Here is a 14,869-nt window from a genome sequence, read left to right as displayed (position 1 = left end):
ACACTGGGCCTCCACTCAAGTACTCCCACAATGCAAGAATACTTTGTTCTATTAAACTGGCATTCCATGATGCTCACCTTCCCGACACGATTGCTGAAGACAAAGTGGGTGCATAAGCAAATGTGGTGAAGAAAGCTGATGGAGCCCAGCTATCAAAAAATATAGCGTCTGGGGTCTTAAAGGCTTGAAGATAAACAAGCGGCCATCTAGCTCAGAAACAACAAAGCCCACATGGAAGGAGCACACCAGCCTGTGTGATCACAAGGTGTCGATGGGATCAGGTATCAGGTATCAAAGAACAACAACAACAAAAAAATCAAATCACTGTGAATGAAGGGAAGAGCAATTTGGGGACCCAAGACCTATCTGTAGGCAACTGGACATCCCCTTAAAGAAGGGTTACAGGGAGGAGTCGAGTCAGTCAGGGTGCAGTGTAGCAATGATGAAACATACAACTTTTTTCTAGTTCCTAAATACTCTACTCCCCCCCTCCACTATCATGATCCCAAGTCTACCTTACAAATCTGGCTAGACCAGAAGATGTACACTGGTACAGACAGGAACTGGAAACACAATGAATCCAGGATGGATGATCCCTTCGAGACCAGTGGTGAGAGTGGCGATACTGGGAGGGTGAGGTAGAGAGGGGGAACCGATTATAAGAATCTACATATAACCTCCTCCCTGGGGGATGGACAACAGAGAAGTAGGTGAAGGAAGGCGTTGGACAGTGTAAGACATGACAAAGTAATAATAATTTATAAATGATCAAGGGTTCATGAGGGAGAGGGGAGCAGGGAAAGAGAAAAAAATGAGGAGCTGATACTGGGGGTTCAAGAAGGAAGCAAATGTTTTGAGAATGATGATGGCAACAAATGTACAAATGTGCTTGACACAATGAATATATGTATGGATTGTGATAAGAGTTGTACGAGCCCTCAATAAAATAATTTAAAAAAAATGCAGATTGTATGTCCATAGATGTGAGGCACGGCTTAAGATCCCAGTAGTGCTGTAATGATAGTATACTTTGCTGAGATCTTTGCAAAGTCGTAGCCACAAGCCCCAGCAAGTGAATACTTGAATTAAAATTTTAAATCAATTTTAATGAACTTAAGTGTCATCATCCGAGGCTATTAGGTTAGTATTGGACAATATTACACCTTGCTTATCTTTAAAACCTCATAAAAAAGCTGGAAAACCTTTAAAATCTTAATTTCAATCACTCCCTTCTTGGAACATGTCTTGACTTTAGAGCCCACTCATCCTAGTCATGAGACCAACATTATTCAGCTCCTTCAGCCCAATGACAGGCTCCTTTTGTTCACTGTCCACTAGTCTTCCTAGGTTATAAAGTTCGTCATAACCCAGGTATATCTCAGAGTTCTTCACTGTAATAAAACCCTCAATTCATCGGGCAGAATGAGAACCACAGTTACACATAACTCTGCTTACTCTGCAGACAGAGTTAGAGAAAAGCACACAACCCACGCTAAGCTCAGTTTCTGGCTGGCACTCACAGGAGAACCCTCGGCAGTGATATACATCTTCCCACCATCTGTTTGTCTCTTTTTCTCATGCCCAGTAAAACAGGAACATATTTCACTTTTGCTCCTTTCCTCCAACTTCCAACAATCCCTATTCCCACCAATAATACTTTCTTAATGACCGGAATAGTTTTGAGAAAATGAAAGCAATCAGTTTTGACCCATTTAAAAGTCGTTTGTTTTTTTACAGGGGAAATACACATGGATTAAGCCTCTGGTGAAGCCCCTCTGATTACAGAGTAAGGATGGGAATGGCACTGTTATCTTGTAGAATGCACTGTAAAGTGAATCATCGCAGACACAGTTAGGTTAAAATTTAACACTGCATCATTTGATCTCCCTTTTAAGACCCATTTAAAATTTGTTCTACTTTTTAATATTTCCTATTTTCTTTTCAGTTGAGGGTTTTAGGTTTTACTTTGTTATCTTAGTTTTTGTTCCCTTCTTTTCTTCTTCGAATATTTTCCTGTATATGAAACCCAGGAGAGGTAAATTTATGTTGAGGGGGAAATGAAAATTAATAACAGCGAGAACAATAATGAATTAATAATGTCGTAAAATTGATTGTAGTGATGATTGTACAAATCTGAATATGACTGAACTATGGAACTGTATAGTTTGTGAATTATATGCCAATAATAACATTTAAAAAATTAAAGCAATTATTCGATAAATACTTCCTCTTGTTACCACTAAATAAATGTATCATGCATCTCCACCCATACATTCTGCGTTTTCACTGGACAAACTATTTTTGCTTTAAAACCAATTTAATAAGCCCAGAAACGGTTGCCTATCTAACAACTTTGCTCCTATTTTGCTTCACTTTTTGTCTTTTTGACAAAAAATTCTTCTTCTACCCTTAGAATTCCCAGTGTAGTTGACCCCTTCCGCAAAATACCTTAATTCCCAAACAATCCCCTAAGTACATGCCCAAACTGGAATGCTGTCAACATGAACTAAAGAATCATTATTTAATATTTAACTTTACACACTGGAAAAGGAATGTTGATTATGGCTAAGGGGCTATATTTACATAAGGATGTCTTTCAGTAACAATACTTCAAAATGTACGAAATTATAATTTTAAAATACACATGTACATACATATCATGTCAAATGAATAGCTACTGACCTCAGTAAGGAATGTTTTAATTTTATCACCAGAGTAAATAGCTGTAGCAATTTCTTCCTTTGCCAGCATCCCGAGAAAGTTTCTCAAATCCTTGCTTTGCTGTGTAAGAAAAGCTGTCAAAATTCCCCGAGAAATAACTGTATTTTCTTCAGTTACTTTTGATGAAGGATTATAAATAACTCCCAGCCGACTATGAACACTTGTTTTCTGCAAAACACAACATTTAGAAGTTAAAGGGATCAATCTCTTACATGCTAGTAAAGCTTGTTCACCTGACCATACACCAGTTTCACTATTCTTTGTGTCTTCTACTCTACTGAACGTAGTACACCACGGACTGCGTAGTCCATCCTAAAAAACAAATTGTGTTACTCTAATTGCTCCCTTCTTTTTACATCAACTTCCTTTGTAGGGCAACCGTTTAACTTTGTTGACTTCTTTCTGTGTGAAAAACATGACATCACCACCCCACCCCCACCCCCACAGACACAAACTAAGATCATAAAACTCTGTGAATGATTACACTGGGAAAAACCAATAAATTACCACCCAGGTCAAGAAAAGAACATGGCCAGTAACCCCAGAGACCCTTCATTTTTGTGATGAGGAATGTGATAAGGAATAGATGAGGAACTGCAAATGGTTCTGGGTAATAAGTTGAACTTGTTCTAGGTTTGCAGTAAGAACAGGGGAAAACAGGATAATCCCAAACTTGTGTAAAGGTCAGCTTAACTGCAAAATGTGCCTCTTCTGTACCCCGCAGCTTCCTAGAAAAACCACACGCTGTTGTAAGCTTTCAGATAATGAAAAGGTCTGCCTTCTTTCTGTGTGACTCAATAAACTGTACGCCTATAAAATATGTCCCCGGTTGAAGCTTGGGGTCCACACCCGGCACTGGACAGAGTCTGGTGCGGTCCCTTAGCACTGGGTCGGGGTTTGGACCCAACAAACCTCTTAACCAATACTTGGTCTCTGCTCACTTTAGATGATGCTAATCAGATATTCTAAGTAGTTGTACTATCAGAACTACATTAGAAAAACCATTATTTCATAGCCTCGTAAAACTTTTATCTTGACCAGGGAAAACAGATAGTACCACCTAGTGACCTTGGCCGGTCTTAGCTAGACCCCACACCCTGCCTGGGAAATGAGCCATGTGACCTTCATTAGAAATTTAAAAGGCTATTTTCTCCAGATTTTACAGGTCTTAAATTTCAGTTTTGCTTTGAGGCTATAATAAGAATTGTGCAGAATCCCTGCCTTTTCTGACTTGCCAAATGCCCATAGGAAAAATTTGGCTCCAATTTCTAAGCTCATCTCTCATTTTCTCCAAGATCTTGGCTAAAGTCATCCTTCACATACTTCTTAGTAATTTGATAGCATTGACATTATATTTTAGGGGACTTCCAGCAAGATGGCGTCAAGGCAAGCGGCTGGCGTTGGAAGCTCCATGGAGATCGGTGAGTCTGAGGATCAGGAAGCCAAGTGGGGAATCTGGGTCTGAACGGTTAATCTCCGTGACAATTCGGAGCTCTTCCCTAAACTAGGAATCCACCTTCACCGCCGCACCTACACCTGCTCTGGAGCCCCGGAGTGCTGTGGCCTGGTGCAAAGGCTAACTGGGCCTGCACGGCCTGCATTGCTGTGGATCCCATTGCAGCCAGCACCCACCGGCCATCCACCTACAGCTTGGCCACTATACCCAGAGCACACCAGCCACCCAATCTTGGCTCTTGTTGCTGTGGCTTGACCTTCACATTGCTGCTGTCCGAGCATGGCTTTCCCTGCTGTACCTGGGACCCTCCCACTGTCCAACAGCAGCTGCCCCCACTGTGCCTGGCACCCTCCCACCAACCTAACAGGGCTTCTCCCGCAGCACCAGAGCCCTCTCTGGGCGTGGCTTTCCTGCCACGTCAGGCACCCTCCCGCTGCCAGCTAGTGGCCTCCCACCAACTGAACACAAAAGTAGGCGTCTCCTGCTCTGCCCGGCAATCTAAAGCTGTCCACCCATGGCACCCCAGATGCAACAGGACCCCTCCACACGGGCACCCTGAACCTTGCCCGGAGCCCAATTAACCTTTGGGCTTCAGCTCACACTGCTGTGGTCAGAGCCCAACAGTTGTACACACGTGACTTTCACAGCCGCAAATGGACTCCTACGGAAGCCTGGTCGTTGTCTGCCATGATTCTTTTTTTTTTTTTAACATTTTATTAGGGGCTCATACAACTGTTATCGCAATCCATACACACATCAATTGTGTAAAGCGCATTTGTACATCGTTTCTCAAAACATTTTCTCTCCATTTAAACCCCCGACATTAGGTCCTCATTTTTCCCCTCCCTCCCCGCTCCCCCCTCCGCATGAGCCCTTGATAGTTTATAAATGGGTATTTTGTCATATCTTGCCCTGTCCGACGTCTCCCTTCACCCACTTTTCGGTTGTCTGTCCCCCAGGGAGGAGGTCACACACAGTTCCATGTAATCGGTTCCCTCCTTCCTACCATTCTCCCTTTACCCTCCCTGTTTTGCCACTCACACCACTGGTCCTATAGGGCTCATCCGTCCTGGATTCCCTGTATTTTCAGTTCCTATCTGTACCAGTGTACCTCCTCTGGTCTAGCCAGACTTGCAAGACAGAATTCGAGTCATGGTAGTGGGAGCGGGGAGGAAACATTTAGGAACTAGAGGAAAGTTGTATTTCTCATCATTGTTACATCGCACCCTGACTGGCTCATCTCCTCCCTGAGACCCCTCTGCAAGGGGATCTCCAGTGTCTGCCATGATTCTTAATGCCATGGCTGGATCCCTCCGCTGAGTCTGACCGCAGTGCCTGATGCCACAGTCGGAATCCGAATGTCTTCAGTGCACGGCCCTTCCAGCAGGGACCACTCCCAAACCCGTGGCAACCCCTCTGGGCTGACCTTGATCCCATGACTGCTTCTTGGGAATATCCCAACCCATGGCTTCCAACCCGGGCTTCCCCTGGCCACATGGGGCCCTCACCAGGCTACTTAAGCTCCGCAGCTCCCCTGATAGGCTGCCTTTAACCCTGCAGCTCTTCCACAGGACTGCCTTGACCCCCTGGCTTTCAGGCCTCTAGCCTAGCGTCCGCCTCTGCCATGCCACCCACAGCCCTGCAGCTCCACTGCAGGACTGCCCCTGTACTCACCGCTCAACTGCAAGGCTACCCGCAGGACCGAAGCCCTTAAGCAAGATCGCCCTGGCTCTATGGCTTTCCATGCGAGGCCTCAGGCCCCAAGGCCCTTCCATAGGCCCACCCCCAGCCGGAACCCCACAACAGATAAGCCCCTGACCCCACTGCTAACCTGTCGAACAGCCCTGGCTCCACGGCTCCCCTGTCACCCAGTCCAGAACTGTGGCTCCTCTACCAGCCAAGGCTAGACTCACAGCTATACTGCCAGCCTGCCCTGACCTGGTGCTGCAGTTTGCCTACTGCTGCTGGCTTCAACCCACCTTCCAAAGTCTCCTGCTGTTGCTGGCCACCAAAATCACTGCAGCCACTCACCCAATTAACCTACACAGCCCTACCCTCGCAGCCCACAACAGGACGACCCACCTTCTCTGAGAAGGCCATCCAACTTTCCCTCCAAAAAAAGGGAATCCCAGGGGCCAGGGAGTGAGTGAAACCCCAGTGAGATAAAGCAGTATCCCAAACCCCCAGTTCCATTGGCTACAGGCAGCCCACAGAAGGATTCCTACCAGTCACCCCCAAAACAAAGCCCCAGGTCCTTTGACTCCCGGGAAAATGGGGAAGACAAAATGGAAATAAAGGCCACAAAACCAAGGGACATACAAGAGTTAAGGGACAAGATAACAGAAGCAAATAACAAGTTAACAGACCTCACCACAGACTACAAAAAACAGAGAACCAGACCAGCGACCTCAAAGATAACCAGGCAGACTTCAACAAACAGGAGGGTCAAACCACAAAGATTAAAGAAGCTGAAGAAAACTTGAGGTCAATGTCTGCTGCTATGGAGAGGAATGACTTTGGAATAACTGGAATCCTGGCACAAGACACAACAAAAAAGTCAACTGCAAAAACAGCAAGGGAATTCCTGGAAGAAAACTTCTCCAACTTAATGAACGGTTAATCAGGATACCATTCAGGAAGCAAAGAGGGCACCACCACCAACTAGACTGAAGCCTAGGAAGAATTCACCAAGGCAAATAGTAGTTAAACTACCCAACTTTGAGGAAAAGGATACAATCCTAAGAGCAGCTAGGGAAAAAAGGCTAGTCACCTATAAAGGTATTCAGATCAGAATAAGCTCAGATTTATCTGTGAATATCATGAAGAGGAGGAGAGTGGAGTAACATCTCCCAAGAGTTGAAAGAGAACAATGCCAACCCACGAATCCTCTACCCCACCAAGCTATCATCGAATTAGATGAAGTAAGAGTCTTTCCAGGAAAGGAAAAACTCAAATATACTCTAAAAGAAACCTAGCTTTACAAAAAATTCTTGCCCACCCTCTGTGGTCAGAAGAACAACCTTCATCAAACACAAATAAGAGACCAACATAGAGCAACTTCATCCACAAGTCAACACACCAAAAACAGCCCCCAAGATGACATTGGCTCAATGGTAAAAAGATGGCAAGAATGACCCCTCCCTACACAAACAAAATGCACTGATAGGGAGGGAGGTAGGAAAACACCCAACACAAAGGTATGAGATGTTAAGATTCCACAGATGAAGGTAATAACTCAGAATCACAATGGTCTGAACTCACCAATTAAAAGACAAAGACTAGAAGATTGCTTAGAAAACATAACCCATCAATTGGTTGCCTACAAGAGACACATGTCAAGCTCGCAGACAAAAATAAGCTGCGAATTAAAGGCTGGTGAAAAATATACCAAGCAAACGGCAATTCAAAAAAGGTAGGCGTTGCAATCATAATCTTTGGCAAAATTGATCTCAAGGTGCATGCCATATAAGAGATAAGGAGGGGAACTATATAATGCTCAAGGGATCAGTAGACCCAAGAGCCAGTGATCATAATAAATATAAACACGCCCAATGAGAGACCCACGGAATTCATGAATCAAACACACCAGAAGATGAAAAAGAAATCACAGGCTCAACAATCATAGTAGGTGACTTTAATAAACTGCTCTCCCAGAAAGACGGATCACTGGGAAGAAGCTTGGCATGGAGGCTACAGAACTCAACCTTACAATTAGGCGAATCGACCTGATAGACATTTTCACAGCTCTCCACCCAAATGCAAAAAAATTCACATCTTTTCAAGTGTCCATGGCACACCTTCGAAAAGAGACCATGTGCTGGGATACAAATCGAGCGTAAGTAAATTCAAACACACAGCGATCACTCAGACTTTCCTCTCGGACACTACACCATAAGGCTGGAAATCAACAAAAAGGTGATCGAGAAAACGAGGGCAAGCAATTGGAGGATGAATCTTCCTCAAAATGAGTAGGCAATGACCCAGAGTAGGGATGAAATTGGGAAGTTTTTAGAAACCAACGAGTGTGTGAATGCAATATACCCAAACCTTTGGGGCACAACAAAAAAAAGCAGTTATTAAAAAAGTTTTATAGCAATAAATGGACACATGAAGAGGAAGAGAGGCTTCCTGTTTTTCAAGGGAGCACCGTCCATTTTGTATGGCAGCCCCTCCCAATCTGCACTAAGTTTGAAGCAGGCAGATCTAGCTTTATTGAGTCTACCTAAATAAAACCACTTCCTGTCTTTAACCTTCCCACAAAAATCCACAAGCGTTACCAAAAGAAGCAATGTCAGTAGAAACAAGTATTAAAGAATACATTTTGTGAAAATCTGGGAGTAATTTTCACGAATGGTGGTAGTTATCCTTTATGTATTAAAAACATAGTGCTGGATCACAGACTTCAAGACTGTCATATTGGAATTAACACTTTGGAATCCAAGGACAGAGTCCATCAATAAAACTGCATTATATCCTCTATCAAATCATCACAGTGCTTATTTTTCTACATTCAGAAATGACCACTCTTGAAAAAAACAAAAACAAGACAAAACAAAGAATAGAGAGAAATGCTTGTTGGTTGCTTGGTGTTCGGTTATTTCAAAAATGGGGAAGCCAGCAAATGCATAGGTCAATGTCAAACCTGGCTGGTAAATGTCAAAGGGTGTTAGCTGTTGAGAATTTCATCTTTCATGTACTATAGTGAATAGGGAGCCAAAAGTATTTCAGATATTACAGGATATTCAGGTGGGTACACATAAGAGGGAGAAGATCCCAAATCACTCAGGGAAGGGTATATTGTATAAATACTAGGTAAATAATAGACGAGACTAGAAAATATAAGCATCAATGCCTACTTCAACATTATGGCAGATCCGGGAGGGATGGCCATACAAACGGATAATGAGAGAATGCTATGTGCAACACAATGAATTATTTAATGTGCCTCTATAGCCAAAGCTATATGTCTGGCTAGGGAAGTGGGGGAAACAAGCTGATTGGATTATATGGCTCAGCTGTGAGTAATTATTAACAGGGTTTATTGTGATTGGTATTCTGCTAAGTATGAAATGAGCCAGTCAGAAGCAGAAAGGAGAATCTCACTCCCAGCAAAAGAGGAGAGCCAGGAGTGGTACTTGTCTTTTTGACCCCCAGATCCCTGCACGTGGAACCTCCCTGATTCAGGAGACAGTTGTGACACTTTGGCAAAGGAGGCGCAGCAGCAGCGGAACCAGGAGTCAGAGTATGAAACATGCTGGTGGATTCCCAGTTCACAGAGCAAGTAACATTGAGCGCTTTGGGGCAGGAAGCTGGCTTGTGGAATACGGTGCTTCTTGGCAATTAATTAGGTTTATTGACCCACAGAGCAGGAGTTGAGTGCCTTTCGGTTGAGGTTTGCAGCAGAGTGGCATGTCCTTTGAACATTTATTGGCAGCCTTAAAAGGGCTTTGTAACATGGCCCGAGCAGGGCAGAGACCAGGCCAAGAGGCTGAGGGCCAGACCAGGCAAAGAACTAACTGTTCTGAGTAAAAAACTGCGTCTTGATCATATCTCATTTATTTTTATTTTTTTTTTATTTTTAACATTTTATTAGGGGCTCATACAACTGTTATCCCAATCCATACACACATCAATTGTGTAAAGCGCATTTGTACATCGTTTCTCAAAACATTTTCTCTCCATTTAAACCCCCGACATTAGGTCCTCATTTTTCCCCTCCCTCCCCGCTCCCCCCTCCCGCATGAGCCCTTGATAGTTTATAAATGGGTATTTTGTCATATCTTGCCCTGTCCGACGTCTCCCTTCATCCACTTTTTGGTTGTCTGTCCCCCAGGGAGGAGGTCACACACAGTTCCATGTAATTGGTTCCCTCTTCCCTGCCCATTCTCCCTTTACCCTCCCTGTTTTGCCACTCACACCACTGGTCCTATAGGGCTCATCCGTCCTGGATTCCCTGTATTTTCAGTTCCTATCTGTACCAGTGTACCTCCTCTGGTCTAGCCAGTCTTGCAAGATAGAATTCGAGTCATGGTAGTGGGAGCGGGGAGGAAACCTTTAGGAACTAGAGGAAGGCTGTATTTCTCATCATTGTTACATCGCACCCTGACTGGCTCACGGGGAGGAGATGAGCCAGTCATATCTCATTTGAATGGTAACTTATTAACATCTCTAATAAACCCCGTTAGTCATGAGCATTGTCTGTGAGTTCTGAGTGGCAATTGCAACGTGAATTAGTGAACCCAGCTGAAAAGTAGAGCCGTGGAGGACATCGAGCACTATGGATGCACCACTCCATGTCCAGTATCTGCTGGCAAAAATGGGCCTAACCTCTGCTTGTTTTCAAGAATTGTCATAGAAACCTCTAACACAAAGTCTATAAAAAAGTAAAATAAAAAATTGTAGCACTAGAAATGGACAGTTTCACCTATGTGTCCCAAGGAAAACTGTTAGGCTGAAATGTTTTTATAAAGGAAACAAAACTTTGTGGAAACAATAAAATTAAATTTAATCATAAAACGACCTAAAAGCAATGGCACTGCAATAAAACCACTCTTAATGCTGAATTCTGGTTTTCAAATGAACGTTTCCCACTAGGTGGAATTAGAAGTCCTTGGAAAAATGGCAGATTCTGACTTTAGGACAGGGAAAATATGTAGTGAGAACTGGATATTTTTCTTACCAGAAAGCAAGAAACATTTAAAGATTACTAGGAACATTAAAAGCACACTGTAAACATAAAAATGGATATGGTATATAACCGAAAAGTACAATGAATAAAATTCTATACTTAAAAGAATGCCGACTTAAAAGAAGAAAATGAGTACCTGCTGGTAACTACCATACCATGTCCTTTCTCTGAAAATTGGAAACTAAAGGTACAGAATAAAAATTTCCTCCAGCTTTTAAAAGATTTTTATTTTATCTTCCTTGTACTTTTATATCATCACTCCCAGTCAGTAAATGTAAACTGAAGGACTGAACTAGAATCATCTCTTTTATAACTCCCCAAACAGTAACTGATTTTGACAAGCAATATCAATAGATGCTAAAAGCACTAGGTAAAAGGTTTCTGGGAAACAGGATACTCAGTGTAAAAATATTACTTGATAATTTCTATTTGAAAAACGTAAAAGCACACTTACACAGTAATTTGTCTGCCACCACTGTATATTTTAGAGGTGAAATGAGAGAACCTGACATGAGCTGTCCCTTGATGTGATGCAATATGAAAAACACAGCATCACCAATGAAGCTTTCTTCCCAAGCAGCTTTGAGAGCAGCTAATCATGCAGTAGACATAACTTCCGATGTAGAGGAAGTGTAGAGGCTACAAGAGTAAGTTAAAACTGCTACAGGTAAATAAAAGGAGAAATTCACAAGGCAGCATTTTTACCAAACCACCATCTTGGTTTCTTTAGAAAGGCAGTGGAAAAAAGTAGGTGGGGTTTTTCTACAGTAAAAGATGTTCATGAAAGGTAAAATATCTTAGATCCTGGTTTGAAAAGAGAAGAGTAAGAAGAAACAACTTTGAAGGGGCAATTTCTGGAGCAAATTGAATACAGATTTAATATTAATAATGTAATTGTAGAAATGCAGTTATATAAAATAATATCCTTATTTTTAGGTAGTGTATATTGAAGTATATGTCCTGATTTATACAATTTACCCTAAAATGATTTATATGGCTTCTACCATCAGATAGAGAAAACAAATAAGTTCAGATACTAACAATTATTAAACATAGGTGTTAGTTTTATCACTCTCCATTATATTAGTCTTTTGAGTTTTACATGCCCCAAAGAAAAAAAAAATCTCTAAAACCAAACCCTGTGAGCCATATGGAGATAAACACAGTGATTAAAAACAAGTTGGATGAAATTAAATGAATATCAGCAAAATCAAACTCACTGCTATAGCGTGCACTCTGGCTCACAGCAATGCTACAGAAGGAAGACCCACCCCTGTGGATGTCTGACCCTGTGCCAACCAACAGAAAGGCCCGTCTTTCTTCCATGGAATGGTTGTTGGTTTCAACAGGTAACCCACTATGACATCAGGGGGTCTAAAATTAATATAAAGGAGATTCCAGGCAGTACCATTCTTACTTGTACTTTTAAGTCAAATTTGTAAGTAAATCATGACAGGTGGATCCACTTCTCATTTAGTCTTTAGAGAAAGAAAAGGACTGAAGTCTTTCGATGACTTAAAAGCTGTACATGTAGCATGTAAAGGTGCTTGTGATGGAGGAGCTGCGAGTTGAGAGTGGTTCAGCTGTGTGAAAGTGAGGGTACTTAAAAAAAAATTAACTTCTGGAGGGAAATTTGTTGAAGATAAACCCTGTAATGCCCGAATTTTTAATTTCAGGGAAAATTTTTTTTTGTTTTTATTCTTTACTGTCATAGTTATCAATATAGATCTTAATACATACATTTAATTAAATGTTAGGAAAACATCGTGCTCGGCATTATAGGGCTAATAGACAGAGCAGACCAATTTTCTATTCAACAATGCTTACATATCTTGTTTTATCTCACTGAATGCAATCATTACAATATGACATCACTTCTCCCACTTCCTGTTTCCTGTTTCCATTTCTCCTTTTCCTAACTTTTATGAACATTGTTCTAGATAAATGCTGCCCTTTTGATCCTAAACATCGATTATTCTGCGTGCTTCCATAGTGTTTTTGTTTAGCTGAAACTTGATGCACAAGGATGAATGCATTTCCAGACCTGAAGGATGACTAGGGCCATAGTAACAGGACTTCCACCAGTCTCTACACAACAGGGCCTCCTTTTATCATACTTTTCAGAGCATTCTGCAGGGTCCACCCAGCACCATCTCTTTCTTCTGTTATCAGGGCTATGGAAAGTGATGTTTGCATAGGCCATTAGTCTACTGGACTAATTGTTTCCATTTATCTTTCAATTTTTGTCTCATTTTTTCTTCTCTAGACTAATAGCTGTACCTTAGAGGGCTGGTCACAAACGTTAAGACTTCATCACTACTCATCAAAGTAAGATGTAGAACACTGTCATGCTATTATGCCAGCTGTCCACCAAGAACGGTCTCGAGCATCTAAGCCTAATAACTTATTCTCTCAAGATTTTTTGTTGTGTTTAAAAAGTTTTCATCACTTTGTTCCCTGTATGCTTCACCATGTAACATTAAAAGGCAAGTACAAGTTCCCATAAGTTAGATCTTCGTAACCCAGGGACGATGCTGGAAAGAGTAAACAATGAAACGATATTACAAATAGTTCAATTAATGATACGAACAAGGAATCAGCAAACTACAGCTCATGGGCTATGTTCCACTGGCTTTTAAATGGCCTTTGAACATTTAGTATTTTTTAGCCTCATGTGGCTGTGAAAATTAGACACTGAATAAGGAAGACCGAAAAAGAATCAATGCCTATGAATGACAGTGATGGTGAAGAATACTGAAAGTACCATGGACCACCAAAGAACAAATACATCTGTCTTGGAAGAAGTACTGCCAGAACGCTCTTTAGAGACAAGACTGGTGAGGCCTCACCTCCCGTACGTTGGACCTGTTGTCAGAGACCAGTCCTTGGAGAAGAACAATAGACTTGGTAGAGGGGCAGTGGAAAAAGAGGCCCCTCAAGGAGGTGGATGGACACAGTGGCGGCAACAACGGGCTCAAGCCTAAGAAGAACTGTGGGGATGGCGCGGGACCAGGCAGTGTTTGTTCTGTTGTACCACCCGACGTTAAACCAACCTGATGACATCTAGTAAGAACAACAAAAGCAACAAAGCAAAAAAAAAAAAAAAAAGAATATAAGACAGGGACTGCATGTGCTATGCAAAGTCTGAAATACTGCTCTCGGTCCGCTTTGATGGACATCTTGTTGATTCCTGATCTAGGGGACAAATATGAGATTTTATTTCAAAAATGAAGAGGAAAGGGAGGAAAACATGAAACAAAGACAAATATGAATGACAACAAAGATCTACTCAACATAAAAGCAACTAAAATACATTTTGAAGAAAAGATTATAGATATAAAATTAAAGAAAAATTATTGCACATGTTAAGGCTGTATATGGCTACATTTACAAAACTGACAGCATGTAGAAACATTCTATTTTCAAGGAAAAATTCTTAACATATAATTCAGATTTCTACTCTAAAATAATAAAAAAACAAATGATCAAGAAGCAATTTCTACTCTGTTTTAAGGGAAAAATAAACTCTGACTAAAGACTGTGAGAGCAAGAACAATAAATATATTCAGGTATTAAATGCTGATAATATGTCCTACCTCAAAAATTATTTCAAAATGTTTACCAACTCATCAACGAATAGAATAAAATTTTAATTTTAAACAATAAAGTTATAGTATTAAAGGAATGATTGTAAACAGTGAAATTAATAAAGCAACTAAGAGTTATACAAGCAAATAGCTATATATGTAAACTTCTCACATTTGAGGTGTTACTTATGGGATGGCTTTGGGAGAAGTTCAATATATATTGATCTAGAAAAATACTCACCATGTGCCTTAATGCATTAGAAAGCAGTTTTCTCCCAGATGGCTTATCAAAATCAGCAATAATCCAGAAAGTCACTGTAGAAATTACGTTTTCATCTGAAAGTTTCAAATACTCTAGTCAAATTTAGTTTGCTTTAAAAACCAAACTAAAAGAATGAATATCTAAAGTTTACAGAA

The 14,869-nt window shown here is 41.4% G+C and overlaps 1 protein-coding gene across 1 annotated transcript in view; it reads right to left on the bottom strand.

The window, feature by feature from the left end:
• The window catches only part of UGGT2 (UDP-glucose glycoprotein glucosyltransferase 2), a 264,346-nt gene that overhangs the window by 108,973 nt on the left and 140,504 nt on the right, over nt 1-14,869 (bottom strand). The window contains exons 21-22 of the mRNA XM_045289053.1: nt 14,694-14,788; nt 2,683-2,889 (exon numbers count right to left, since the gene is read on the bottom strand). Of these exons, the coding sequence (XP_045144988.1) occupies nt 2,683-2,889; nt 14,694-14,788 (302 nt within the window). The remainder of the gene's footprint in view (nt 1-2,682; nt 2,890-14,693; nt 14,789-14,869) is intronic.

Source organism: Echinops telfairi, unplaced genomic scaffold (genome assembly GCF_000313985.2).
Source record: "Echinops telfairi isolate 266 unplaced genomic scaffold, ASM31398v2 ScPeMD7_24;HRSCAF=84, whole genome shotgun sequence".
NCBI classification, from domain to species: Eukaryota; Metazoa; Chordata; class Mammalia; order Afrosoricida; family Tenrecidae; genus Echinops; species Echinops telfairi.
This window is presented reverse-complemented; position numbering and strand designations above follow the sequence as displayed.